Genomic DNA, 14415 nt, shown 5'->3' on the forward strand with positions numbered 1-14415 from the left:
ACTGGTAGGGGCAGTGATGTATTTACTAGCAATATTTTCAGACAGAATTTATAAGCACCAATCTGGGTCTCCGTCTTCTAGGGAGCGTTTCTGTGTGCTCTAAGGGCTTGATTTATAACTCTCATTCTTTTGCCTTAATAATGAGGAAATTTTCCATACGAAGCTGGGGCTTTCCTCAGCTCGGTGTCCTAATTTCCCCTTGTCAAAATAGCCTTTTTAGGGAGTCTCTATTGTTCTCAAGTTAATTTTAACACTAAATTAAAAGTTTCATATGGTGGTGATTTTAAAACATTTTACTCCATGTGCCAAAAGATACCTCCCCAAACTACTTCCATCATAATTGTTACCATCGTTACAATAAGGTTTTCATATAGAATCTCTTTAAGGCCCCAAAGTGTTCTCTAAAGACCACACTTTGAAATTTCTGTTCTCTCAAAACATACCCCATACGTTAGATAAGGGGTCGCTGACCTCATCTTACAGACTTAATAGTCAGGAGAGGGCATAACTTCCCATTGGATTCAAAGGAAATAGTGGCATTTAAATCCTAAATCTAATAATCTAAAGCTATTCCAGTGGCTTACCCTCTTTTTTGCCTTTTTTTTATTCCAAGTTTTCTAAAATCATCTGGGAAGCAATAGATCATGTTTAATTGTTCGGGCTTTTATGCTGCGCCTTCAGAATCGCTTCTGATTTGTGGTCTGGCTCCGGTTCAGCATTAGCCGGCGCTAGGTTTGTCTCACCCGCCCGCTATCAAAGCTGCCTCGCTCTAGCCAGAAATTAAAATAATAGCTTTCAGTTTCTCCTCCCTGTCAAGGACCTAGTCAATAATGCAATTTGCCATCTTCTATAGATGACTCTATATGCTCTCCATTAAAGCGGGACATATAATCCTTCTATTTAGCAAAGGCGAAAGACGGAACCTTTCTTTCCTGACAACTTTACTTTCTTTTAGCATTACAAACTGTCCTGAAGCCCGCGAAGGGCAGACTACCAGATTTTACCTGCTCATCTGAATAAAGCCTAGGATACCTGAGGTCACTTTGCCTCGCATCTCTTCTCCAAGAAAGTTCTACGCAGCCAAGTGTCGAGTGAGGAGGGAAGAGTGAAGATCCCAGCAGTGACCAAAGCGGTCATACAGTTCTGCGATGATTAAAAACAAAACATTCCAAATACGAAAATGATCAGAACAAAAGCTCTTTTGTGGCATAAGTCACAGAGACAGGACAAACGCCCCCAGAGTAATCTGAGCTCTCATCTAGCACTAGCACTTTCTGAAGCCCACATGCAACTTGGCTTAGTGGCTGTGTGTGCAAGGCCATGCAGTCCGGTGCCCAGAAGTCTTGAGGGCTGAGTTCTTTGCTCAGCTGCCTCTGAGCGACCTTGAGCAAATCACCTCAAAATCCCAATTACAGGAGAGATAATCCCACAAGCTATCTGCCTTCCACCTTGACTCACATGCCTCCTGGGTCCCCAGAGAATGTGATGTGGACTGGACACAGGTCCCGTGAAATTATCTTAGAGGTGACTGCTATAGAATGAGACTAACCCTCCAACATCTCCCATGGTTCAGGTTAAGCCCCAAACTTCAGCACTTCCTTAGTAATACCATCACTTGAAAATTGAAGGTAAGAGTTCATGACTGCAGATTCACTCTATTGTCCTACTTTAAACCTGATTTTTTTTTTATTTTTTAAAGATTTTATTTATTTATTCGACAGAGATAGAGACAGCCAGTGAGAGAGGGAACACAAGCAGGGGGAGTGGGGAGAGGAAGAAGCAGGCTCATAGAGGAGGAGCCTGATGTGGGGCTCGATCCCATAACGCCAGGATCACGCCCTGAGCCGAAGGCAGACGCTTAACCGCTGTGCCACCCAGGTGCCCCTAAACCTGATTTTAATATTAAAAAGTCTTCCTTACTGAAAAATTTATTTTAAAAAGTTAACTTTTGTTCACCTGCAATTCAGATGACAACATGTCTGCTATGTCTGTACCCTTTCGATTTGACTTGGAGAGGCAACATGGATTATGAGCTAAGAGCATATACAGCTTGGGTTCAAACCTTATCCCCAACACTTACTAGTCATTGAACTTGGACAAGTTATTTCAAGTCCTTGTGCCTCGGTTTCCCCTTTTGTAAACCGGAAAAAATAGTACTTTTGAAAAATAAAAATCTAACCATGTCACATTACAAAAACAAAACCCCTTACTTGCTAACTCTTCTCAATCAAAACTACATAATACTTTATTCACAATAAAACAGGTATTCTGAATTTTCTATTTAACTTGTATAGCCCAAAAGTAGTCATCCTAGTTGAAATAATAACTATCCTTGATAAACGGCAAGGTTCCAAATCTCCTATCTCCTAAGTTTCAAAGTACATTTTGTTAGGAGTAAAAAGTTAACAATGAAATATCAAACACTTTTTTAAATGAATGGAGATTCACACTGGGTTTTTGGTTTGTTTTGTTTCTTGCAAAAAAAAGCAAGCCAATTCTAAAATTTCTGTGAAAAACAAAGGGCCAAAAATATCCAAACCACTCTTTAAAGAATAGAATGGCAGGCTTTACTCCAGCCTTATCATAAAGCTACCATCAATAACATGGAGTAATATTAACACAAATAGATGAACAGAACCAAAGAGAGGACCCCGCAAAGGACACAGACACACACAGATGCTTGAGGTGTCCCAGAAATACACTATACAGTGCAGGACAAAGGCTGGCAACATGGGAGGATCCTTCCTCGTACCATCACAAATAATTTCTGGGTAGCATCCGCGACACACTGGAAAGGCAAAAACTATAGAGCACTTTTTTTTTAATGATTTTTTATTATATTACGTTAGTCACCATACAGTACATCCCCGGTTTCCGATGTAAAGTTCGATGATTCATTAGTTGCATATAACACCCAGTGCACCATGCAATACGTGCCCTCCTTACTACCCATCACCAGTCTCCCATTCCCCCACCCCCCTCCCCTCTGAAGCCCTCAGTTTGTTTCTCAGAGTCCATAGGCTCTCATGCTTCATTCCCCCTTTATAGAGCACTTTTTAACTGAAACAATTCTAAAAGACGATGTTTTCATGACTTCAGGATAGGGAAAGATTCCTTTTTAAAAAGGCACTCAACATAGAAGATTGGTAAGTTTGCCATTAAGAATTTCTGCCCAACAAAAACTCCATGAAGAGAAAGAAAAGTTTTCCAGAGAGGAAGAAGGTATTTACAACAAATATAACTAAATAATGATTAGTATCAAGAATACATCCTACAGATCAGTGAGGAAAAGGACAGCCGGCACAAACACAATAGAAAGATGAACAAAAGCTTTGAATGGATAGTTTTCAAAAGAAATCCAATGACCAGGAAACATGAAGATGCTCAATGCCTTTCCTGATTAGGGAAATACAAAATAAAACCAAACCGAAGGCCTACTATCAAAACATCACACCGGCTAACAGTAATGTCTGGTGATATCGAGTGTTACTGAAATGGAAATCTCATACACGCTGGACACAGGATGGCGGGACTATTAGATGGTAAAGATATGCATAGCTTATAACCCACCAATTGAACTCCTAGGTAAATACCCAACAGAAATGTTTAGGGGCACAAAGGTGCTCCTTGCAGCATTGCTTGTAATAGCCCCAAACTGAAAATACCACAGACATGCTTGCCACACTAGATTAAAGCGGGACTGATGGAATGGCATATTATACAGCAGCGGGCTGAATAAACCACACCGAAGCAACATGCATTTTAAAAGCAACGTTGAGTCAAAGATACCAAACACACACACAGAATGATTCCATTTTTTATAAGGCAAAAGTAGGCAAAACAAACTAACCATATTATTGCATACATAACTGGTAAAACCATTTTTTTAAAAGGGGGGGGAAGTATTTCTCTGAAGTCAGGATAGTAGGTAACTCTGGGGGATAAATAGGGTATCCACGGGGGACAACGGGAGATTCCAGAGTACTAGTGGTCGCTTTTCTGCATCTGGTTTGTGATTACATAGCTGTTTGCTTTGCCCATTAAACTGCACACCTGTTTTGTATACTTCTCTGGAGGTTATATTTGACAGAATTTGAAAGAATGAGGGAGAAATTATATACCAAATATTAATGGCAATTAAATTCATAATTATCAAAATAGCGCAGAAAAAACTACAAGGCCCAGAAACAGGCCCACAGCACAAGACACATGGGAATTTAATATTCTATAATGACAGCATTACGAATCAGTGGGGAAATGGTGGTTTATAATATTGTACCAATTGGTCAGCTATCTGCAAAAATTAAAATTAAGTCTTACCTTATATAACATCCCCAGATAAATTTGAGATAGATTAAAAATTTCCTTTTCAATTAAATATAAGTATAAAAGTGAAATTTTTAAAAAGTCCTAGAAGAAAATAAAGATGGATACATATCCATCCTCGGGCCAGGGAAGGCATGCTCAGGCATACCCGCAAAGGTGGGCTCCTAAAGAAAACTTCTTCGCCAAAACACCACGAATTGTATTAAAAGAAAATAACACACTAAAACAATACGTATGACAAAAGCTGGACGTCTTAGTTCATCAAGAATTTATAGACCAATAAAAACAGCACAACTCTTCAAGAAAATAGTTAAGATATGAATAAGCAGTGCTCAAAAGAATGAACATAAATGGCCAATAAACATGAAAAAATGCCCACCATCATTAAGCAATCAAAGAAACAAATTTTACAAATCATCCTTTCCTGTAATTATTCAGTTTACAAACACTTTAAGCAGCAATTTGCAGTTCTGGGAGTTCAATATTGCTCAGAGGAATATAAAGGGACACAACCTTTGCGGTGAGTGATATAGATCAGGAAACTTGAAACCTTACCTATACTCCCAACTAGCAATTTCACTTCTAGAAAGGTATCTTCTGGAAAGAAATCATTTTTGTACAAATGTGATTATCTTTTAAGATGTTGATCACATTGTTGTTCACAGTTTACATGGTAACAATCAAAACTGTTAATAAGTTGATTTTAAAAGTTACGGCATACCCATAAAATCGAACATTCTGTAGCTATCTACAATGCAAAATATCTATTATGGCAAAATGCTCACCATACATAGAGCAGACTGTGAAACAGTGTACAGGGTGATTGCATTACTGAAAATTGCAACGTATAGAAGAGTACGTCAAGTACACAAACCCAAACCTTAACAGAGGCACTCTCTGGGTGATCGGACTACGGGGGACTGTGTGTCCATGCATGGCAGCCCTTCCACATTACTTGGCTTTCCAGAAATCTATTATTTTATTTTCTAAAGAATAATTTTATGTTGTGAAATCCATTTACTATTAGTTTTTAAAAAGAGAAATAATGAATTTGTTAGCTCAGTGTATTTTTACATTTTCAGAGGGAGAGGATGGGAGGGGGATGGAAAGCCGTAGCCACACCTGGACGTCCATGCTAGAGAACGGAGCCCTTCCTAGCACTCCTAAATGCGTGTGCAGGAAGATGTCATATATAATTAAGTTAAACTTAATTAAGCACCCATGAAACATCACCATTAACATTGTAAAGTTGCTCTAATTAATATTTTATTCTTCCTTTCAACACTGTTTAAAATCCCCAACATATTAAAGAAATCTCTGATAACAACCACATAATCCTTTAAAATTACGTAATTGTGTATACATATGAGATTGAGATTTCTGTACCCTAAATATGCCTCTTGGGGGAGGGCAATATATTGACAATTCAATTGTAGCTTAAAAAAACAAATTGGTTTTCTTACCAAACTGAACCTGTCACCTCTTAGAGCAATGAATTCAAGTCAGGTCAAGCCTAAGAACAGCTCCTCCCTTCACCTACAGTCACCCTAGACTTTTCCTATACGTCGTGTCGCTCTGGGCAAATCTGATCATCCAGAAAGACCGTCCACCCTCCAGCACCAACTAAAAGTACTCCTATTCCTAATCAGAAGATAACATTTTTCCTAAGGGAAGACAGAAGAAGAAAACAAACATTTCAGAACTCTGAGTGTCTTCCTAGGTATTTCACATCCAAAACCTCATTAACCCCATGGAAACATGCATAAAATTCTCTAGACTGCTCCCTTCATTACTCGAAAAAGGAGGGAACTTTATGTTCCTGATTCATTTTAGGTGATGCCTGGGGCAACCAAATATTTCACTGAAAGACATGTAATAAATGCTATTCCATAGAGGTAAAAATCAGGAAAAGAGCAGCTACCTGCTTCATTTGGCTTAGAGGAAAACATACTGTGCTTACTACGTACTAAAATATCAGAACAACACAGAACAAACTGCAAAACTTTAATACAATATGGTTAAAACACAATATTCAAATATTAAACTTTTTAAGCACATGAAAGTCATCTTCTGAAAGACAAACTGGGCTATTTTTACAGCTACCCTTGTGTAACTTTAAAAAATTCCTTCCCTCGACAATGTCTGACACCGATCTTGATACTCATTTGAAAGTCTGATGTAAGATCAGAACAACTCAACAGCCAGAGATTTCGGCGATGATCCCGAAAGATCTGCCCATCTTCAGAACTCATCTCCAGAGGACTGATCGTCGTCGTCATCCCTCACTTCTCGGTACTTCCTCGAGGTCTCTCCTTCTGGATTATAGCTCAGCATCTTAACGTTCAGTCTTTCAGCTAACTTTTGTGCTGCGAGTTTGGCTTGCATCTCCTTTAAAACAAAATCAAAGCAAGATTTACACATTCACATCCTTTTCCCTACAATTTTTTCAATAGGAAGTAATTTAAAGAGTCATCAAAGAGAGGTGGAAATCAAGGGGCATATGGCTCCCCTCAGTGCTCTCTCCAGCAGCGTGCAAGTCGGAGGTGGTGCCTACCACAGATTGGGGGGGCCAATGCTGGTGAGGGCTACTAGCCAGCTGCAGTCGTGGTCAGACTTCCATTCACAGACAACAGTGCACTGAAATACCCCAGCTCTCCGTGGGAAACTGAGTAACCCGCTGAGCACTGCGACAGTTATAAACATGGACAGATTTTTAAGTATGCGGACACATGCACGTGCACATACACACTCACAGAGCAGTTTCCGCTATCAAATATCAATAATCACTAATGCTGTGTTGATTCTCCAAAAAAGAATCTTCTTTCCTAGATGAAATCATGGCTTTCAGGCTTGAGAGTTACATTTCAATGTCTGAATGAAATCAAGAAACCAATACTTTTAAAAAGTTGACTATTCCTCTCCAAATTAAGTTCATATGAAAATTACTATATGACAGAAAGTCCAAGTAGATTTTAGACACTGGCAATGCGCTCACAGATACTGAAGGACAGGACCACGGACTGATGGCAGGTGGCAATGCCCATTTTTAATCTGGCTCTTCGCTTTTCTCATGCTTTTGCCCCTACAACTTGAACCTCTTTGTGTCCTTCCCCTCAAGCCATGAATATTCTGGGGAGGTGGGACTGAAGCGGGAGCTAATACACTCTGCTAAGGAAACTGATTTCAAAGGAGTTGAACTCAACCTAAAGATATCTTAGGACAGGCACTTAAGAGCATATAAACAATTTAAAAACCAATTCCCCAAGGGTGTCATAACCAGGCAGTAATACTTTAATACTCGAGGAAGAAAAATGGCTTTTAAAAAGGAGTGCCTTGAAAAGGCCAATCCATGCCAAATGAACTTTTGTGAGAAGCCAAGGCTGAATAACAGCCTAGTTTTGTCTTGACTGGTGTCCAGTTCCTGATTAAAATCTAGCTAAGCAATACTAGGAAGTTGAGCTGCTACTTTCGGGGAGATTCAAACTATTACTACCTAAGTATACTGGATGCTTTCTTTTCTCCCTCCAGTCCTCACACCTATTTTCTCCCATCTCATTATTCTGTACACAAACTGTCCATATACACGCTTAAGGTTCTAGGCAGAACTCCCAGATCTTTGAAGTAAGTGCTACACAAAATTAAGTCACTCAAAGTAGACTATTCTTCTGTGTTCCCAAGGGCCTGCAGATCATGCTTTTAAGCTCAGTATCCAAATGTCTGTTAGTAACACCACACTATTCCCCCAGTGTTAGGCTCTTCCCTGTCCCGCAGGAGACAGAAACCTGGAAACATTTCCTTGATTCTTGGTTAGATTTACCACTGAGGACCTCTCGCCTGGGGTTTACAAGGTGGAAGACAGAGAAGCAAGGCTTCTTACAGCCTGACAGCACGGGCTTTAAGAGATTGGGGAATTTTGCAGTGGTCTCCCCACATTTCCTGGCAAAAACCTCTCTGCTGTTGCACGTAGCTGTGATCATCTCCAGCTGTGTCCTGTGGTTCTAGCAACTTCAGGACTCTCAGAAACCTAGAGGCTCCCATCTGAGAGCTAACGGCGCAAGCTGACCATTCCTCAAGCGCCCTTCTATTAAGCCCTGTCCTCTCTGAACTTCCTGGAGGAAATTCTGTCTTAGCAGCACCTAATACACAGATAAGAAGCATTTAAAACTCTAAATACCTCATAACTCTGTTTCTGCTGTTTCTGAAGTGCCAAAGATTCTTCTATGGAGAGCAGCTGTGCGGGCATATGGTGAAGTGGGAGAAGCCGGGCCGCCGTGATGTCGTCAAGATGCTTCTTATCCCTGAGCCGCCTTTCTTCCGAGGAGATGGGAGACCCTCTTCTCTGCCGATGACTAGATGAATCATTTTGTTGTGAAGGTAATCTGAAGGAGGGAAAATTTGTTGTACCATCAGACTATTTTCTTTTTATAGACACATTTACAACATTCCCTTTAACCAGAAGTGGCCTTTAACCTTGGCAGTGAATTTTTCTACAAAGATAACAGTAAGGAGTTTACTAATATTTATATTCATAGAGAAAAATCCTTCCTGTTTTTAAACATATTTACTTCAGAAACAGGAGTATTTAAATTGGCACCTTTTTGGAGAGTAATAGGACAATCCACTCTTTTAACAAACAGGTAGACTGACAGGCTCTTTGCATTATCCTTCACTCCTCCAAACTTACACTTGACCTGAAGCCAGCTTTCCATTCAAAAAACATGCGCAAATGGGCTTGCTGTCCAGTAAAAGAAATAAACTTGTAAACAGTTTCCGCGCAACGGAATACCACACCAGTGACACTAAACAGAGGTGGTACACATATGAGGCATACTGGTATGCTGGAACACAGAGGAAACCACCAGTTTTAATGGGAGACAGGGAGGTTGTTAGAAAAACTTTAAAAGAGTGAATTTTGAGGAGTCTTGGAATAATAAATGCTCACCACGTAAATGAGGGGAGGAGGGCATCCCAGCAGGGAGTGAGGGGCAACATGATGCAGCACAAAGGAAGTTCAGGGGGTGGGTAGTAGAGGAAAGGCCGAGAGATAAGGCTGGCAAGTAGACCAGGCCCAGTCCTCAGCGAGGAGTTGTGTTCTGTCATGGGTTCAGATTTGCATTGTACGAATTTCACTCCAACAGCAGTGGAGAAGATGGACTAGAAGAGTTAAGACTAGAGTCCAGAACAGGCCAGCTATAGCCCAAGAGAGGGATGAGAGCTTTCACTTTGACAGAAGGATGAAAATAAGAATAATTAGGGCTGAAAGTCAACGAAAAATATAATGTTGGTCTTTATAGCTGGCAGATACGGAGATGAGCAGAAGACACCTTGGGGGGGAAACAAAGTGGTGGTGCTATGAATTTAGGAAATATGGGACAAAGTCAGCGTGGGAAGAAGAGTTCTATTCTGTACATGATAAATCTGAAGTGCCACAGAACACCCACGTAGGTTTCATAGGTAACTGGCCATGCAAATCTGAAGGTCTGGAAAGACCTAAGCTAGAGGGAGATGAAGGACAGCCACTAGCATCCAGGTAGTACATGGAGCCTGAAGGGCATGGAGGAGGCCAAAGGAAGAGCAGAAAGAGTCAAAGGCTGCACATATATGGAATCCCTCGATCCGCACTTGCGGGCCCAGCTTTTCCCCATCTCCTCTAACTGCACAGCAGGCATCTGGCTCTCCCCACTCCCACTTCCAGCTAAATGACCACAGTAAAGAACGAGGGTCCGTGCATCCTCTGACCGACTCCATGATGCTTCTGGTTTTCTGTCTTCCTGGAAGTGAGGAAATACACATCACTGCACACAAGATGAGAGATTACTCACTTGGTACATCCAGAGTACAAAGATTACTTTTTATTGCTACCTAAAAACTAACGTAATATAATCCTGGCGTTTCTATCGAGAAGAAATAAAATGTTTTCAAGTTTTAAAAAATGGCAGGGTTTAACTTTAAAGACTCTTTATAATAATTCCCTGAAAGTTTTAGGTCTTTCTAACTAGAGGTTCTCGGCTTTTCGAGGAAAGGTAGTAGTGATTCCACTTTGTATATGATATTACATCTCGGTAAATACAAGCAGGTAGGGAACCAGTGGCTACTCCCTGATGTGAATGTTACATCTGCATACAAGTAAATAAAATTCTTTTCTCTTCAGAGAGCTTTTCTTTTTCTGGAGATCTCAGAAACAAAACTATGACAAGGAACTCAGAAGCAAGGTGAGTTTACCCCTCCTGCCTCAATCTGTTCTTCAGGTTCTTTAACCCTTCCTGGCTCCCTTCCCCCTCAAGTTGTTATGCTATAGTTCAATGTTCTTCCAAGCGTGTAGGCCTTGGGTTTTCATCCAGATCCTGAACTCTCTGAGGAGCAGAGTCTTTACTTCTTGTTACCCCAGCACCAGCTGCTTACCTATAGTGAGCACACAAATATTGTTCGCTGACAAATCCATCAGCTTCCAAAGCTGCTTTTCCCTTAGCTTATAGTCTACTCAAAGGGGGAGCTGCATACCAAAAAATTGTTGTGGAAAGTAGTCATAATAAATTCTCTACCTCTGGGTTTAATATCAAATGTTGGCTAAGCAACCTGAAATTTAATACTTCACCTGCTGTTTGAAAACGTGTTCAATTATTTGGCTAAAACTAACATATTTTTCAACATGAATCCTCCGTTCCAGCCAGGCTGTTTCCATGATATGCTCTTTGCTAACTGCAAGTAGATCCCACACAAAGTCCACAGAACTGAAAGCACTCTTCCGATTTTTTGAGTTTAACAAATAGTATGTTCCTGTGACAGGCCTGTTTCTGATAGTACTTACGCATTAGTTTTAAATTTATGTGGTGCGGGCACTGGGTTTTTGGCTCGAATTTCTAGCACTTCCATGAAATGAGGCTTCTTCTGTGCCCCACTACCAAGCCTTGCCAAGTTCTCAGCACTGCTGCCCTCTTCTGAGTGCTCTTCACCTGAGTCCACAATTGTGATCCTTTGTAACCTATCAATAAACAGGTTGTCAGAGCAGCTCGAATTCTCTTCTGCTCGACTTGAAACCCGACGCTGGGGGAGACGCTCACTAGCTTCAGAAGAGGAAGGCGCACTGGCTCTGCTGCTGGAAGCTGGGCACGTGCTCGCGGTGTACGCAACCTCTGGGGCCCCTTCGTCGCCTTCCTGGGGAGGGTGTACAAGTCCCCGCTGTCGCTGGGTCATTTCAGATGACTTGCTGTTACTTACAGAGGAAGAGCCACAAACTAATGATGAAGTATCAAGTATCTGGTCAGAATTCTGGGCCTTTTCCGTGCCCACATTAACAACCGCAATTGCTTTTCGCCTTGGCTTACAGTCTAAACTAACAGGATGAAACGGTCCACATTTTCCTTCTTCACATTCTGCAATGGCAGCTTTCAGTTTGGCAAAAGAGTCTAAGATCTTTTTACCTTTGTCGGGCAATTTGCAAATGAATTTTCTGTTAAATGGAAAAAACAAAAACAAAAACAAAACCATGTATCTGTTAGAGCCATGTTTTTAAACTTGAGATATAAAAACAAAGCATTATCCTCAAAGCGACGAAAACTTATCTTTAAGTAAAAAATCTAATTTCCAACTGCCTCAAAACAGGAATGAAGTAACAGTCATTATCTAAATACCCTAAAAAAAACAAGGGGATGTAGGAAGAATAAGGAATATCCCTCATTTGTCTAATTAGAATTCCAGCAAAAGTATTTTAAGCATATAATACACTCCAAAACTCGCACTTTTTCAAGTGTGACGTCCAAGACCTTCCTGGGGAGGGGAGGTGGATGGGTCTGCAAGGTCAAAATTATTTTCATAATAATACTAAGCCATTATTTGCCATTTCCACGCTCATTTTCTTATATGGGTACAGTGGAGTTTTCCAGAGGCCACATGGTATGTGATTTCATTGTTCTGATGGCTAATCATTGTGTATTCTTGTGTTTTAAAGATCGCTCAGGGGCACCTGGGTGGCACAGTCATTAAGCGTCTGCCTTCGGCTCAGGGTGTGATCCCAGAGTTCTAGGATCGAGCCCCACATCAGGTTTCTCCGCTGGAAGCCTGCTTCTTCCTCTCCCACTCCCCCTGCTTCTGTTCCCTCTCTCGCTGGCTGTCTCTCTCTGTCAAATAAATAAAATCTTTTTAAAAAAATAAAATAAAATAAAAAAGATCGCTCACCTGTAATTCCTTTTTCTTTTTTTTTAAGATTTATTTATTATGAGAGAAGTGGGGGGAGCATAAGTGGAAGAGGGAGAGGGAGAGAGTATCCCAAGCAGACTCCACGCTGAGTGTGGAACCCAATTCGGGGCTCCATCTCATGACCCTGAGATCATGACCTTAGTGGAAACCAGAGTGGAACGCTTAATCGACTATGCCACCCAGGTGCCCCTCTCACCTAACGCACCAATAAACATCAGCAGGTGTAACACATAAAACAAGAGGTCCTTGGGAGCCTCATTAAGTCTCAACAGTATAAAGGGGTCCTAAGACCAAGAAGTTAATTTGCTGCTATAGATTAAAAACCCATCCTCTCAAAGTTAAAGTACTTGTCCCTACTAGAAAGCTCCCAACTGGTTATTTGTCCCTTTTGCTGAGTGACATAAGTTCCTTTTCAGATTCTCTTTTCTTTATCCATATAAGAAATGGAAGGAATGGGGCGCCTGGGTGGCGCAGTCGTTAAGCGTCTGCCTTCGGCTCAGGGCGTGATCCCAGCGTTCTGGGATCGAGCCCCACATCAGGCTTCTCCGCTGGGAGCCTGCTTCTTCCTCTCCCACTCCCCCTGCTTGTGTTCCCTCTCTCGCTGGCTGTCTCTATCTCTGTCAAATAAAAAAATAAAATCTTAAAAAAAAAAAAAGAAATGGAAGGAAGATTACACCTGTGCCTCTCTATTCTTTCACCCTACATTCCTTCCCAGTTTCAACATTAACATCCCTCTCCAGCTGAGATTCCTGTATGTTCTCAGCCTTCTCTCTCCAGATCCTCAAGACCACTACTCCAGCTTTTAAGTACATATAATTAACTCTCCCCTCAACTCTGCACCCCCTGCCTAAGTTAAATCAACCTCAGAGCTATTCCCCAACTTTTCTCTTATTAGTGGCTCTCTATATAAGCTGGAAACTTCAGCCATCTCTTTCAACTACATATCCAAATTATTCCATGTCTGATATAGTTTTCCCAGTCCCACAACTACCCTTCTATAACCCCCTTGCTGGAAACTTCTCTGAAAATAGCCTCCAGCTGTCTCATTACTTCAAAGGATCTTGCACCAAGCTGCTAAATTAAGCTTCTTAAAAAATCACTTTCATGATATTGTTCCCTGCGAATAGTCGTTAAGTCAGCCAGATGAATGAGAAACTTCTTCTGCCTAATATAGCACTCTATGTCCCATTCCTTCCCTTTCCTACAGGTCCCATAAAAATAGGATCTAGAGATGAAATTGACAAGATGTTCTGGACACAAGAGGGGCGGCCAGGGAGGCGGGGTACACGGGAATTTAGAATACAGACCCTCCCTGCAGGTAACCGTCACATTAGCTGGGTAATTAAAACCAACAAGGAGCTAAGGGAACAGCTGAAACTCTTAAGCAGCCTTTAAGCACGCTAACCATCCCCACCGGCGGTATGTGCCAACGCAGGACGTGGTCGGATTTACGGCTGGAGGCCGTCCACTCGGCCTGCGGGACTGGAACGGATCTGACTGAGGCAAGGTCACCTTCCAGGGAAAGGAACCCGATGTGGGGGAGGGGAGCGCGTCCCAGGGAGACCGAACCGAAGAAGCCTGGCGGTGACTCGGCGGGACCCAAGCTTACTCGTTGCGCAAAAGTCTCTCCTGGCGCTTCAACATCTCCCGCAGCTCCGCCAAACTCCGCCGCGCCAAGTCCTCGGGAACTTGGGGCTCGAAGCCGCGGGCCAGCGAGCACATTCTGCGGGGGCTGAGGCTGGCGAGGCGGCGGGCAGTCAGCTTCCTCAGCAGCCCCCGCTGCCAGCGCCGGATCCGCTGCCGGCGTGGACTCCGAGGTACGAGCGGGAGTCGCCATTTTCCCGGAAGAACAGGTCTTCTTCGAGCCGAATCGAGCTTTATTGAAACACCGGA

General features: G+C 42.0%; 1 protein-coding gene across 1 annotated transcript; it reads right to left on the minus strand.

Annotated features, from left to right (window-relative positions):
* Positions 1 to 2936: 2936 nt before the first annotated feature.
* On the minus strand, positions 2937 to 14381 carry POLR2M (RNA polymerase II subunit M). Its single transcript, XM_011226805.3, has 4 exons — positions 14132 to 14381; positions 11135 to 11776; positions 8501 to 8705; positions 2937 to 6714 (listed from the first exon to the last, which is right to left on the minus strand). The coding sequence occupies exons 1-4, from the start codon at positions 14242 to 14244 to the stop codon at positions 6568 to 6570; spliced, it is 1107 nt and encodes a 368-aa protein (XP_011225107.1). The 5' UTR covers positions 14245 to 14381; the 3' UTR covers positions 2937 to 6567.
* Positions 14382 to 14415: the final 34 nt, after the last annotated feature.

The sequence above is a fragment of the Ailuropoda melanoleuca genome, chromosome 5 (genome assembly GCF_002007445.2).
Source record: "Ailuropoda melanoleuca isolate Jingjing chromosome 5, ASM200744v2, whole genome shotgun sequence".
In the NCBI taxonomy this organism is placed as follows: domain Eukaryota; kingdom Metazoa; phylum Chordata; class Mammalia; order Carnivora; family Ursidae; genus Ailuropoda; species Ailuropoda melanoleuca.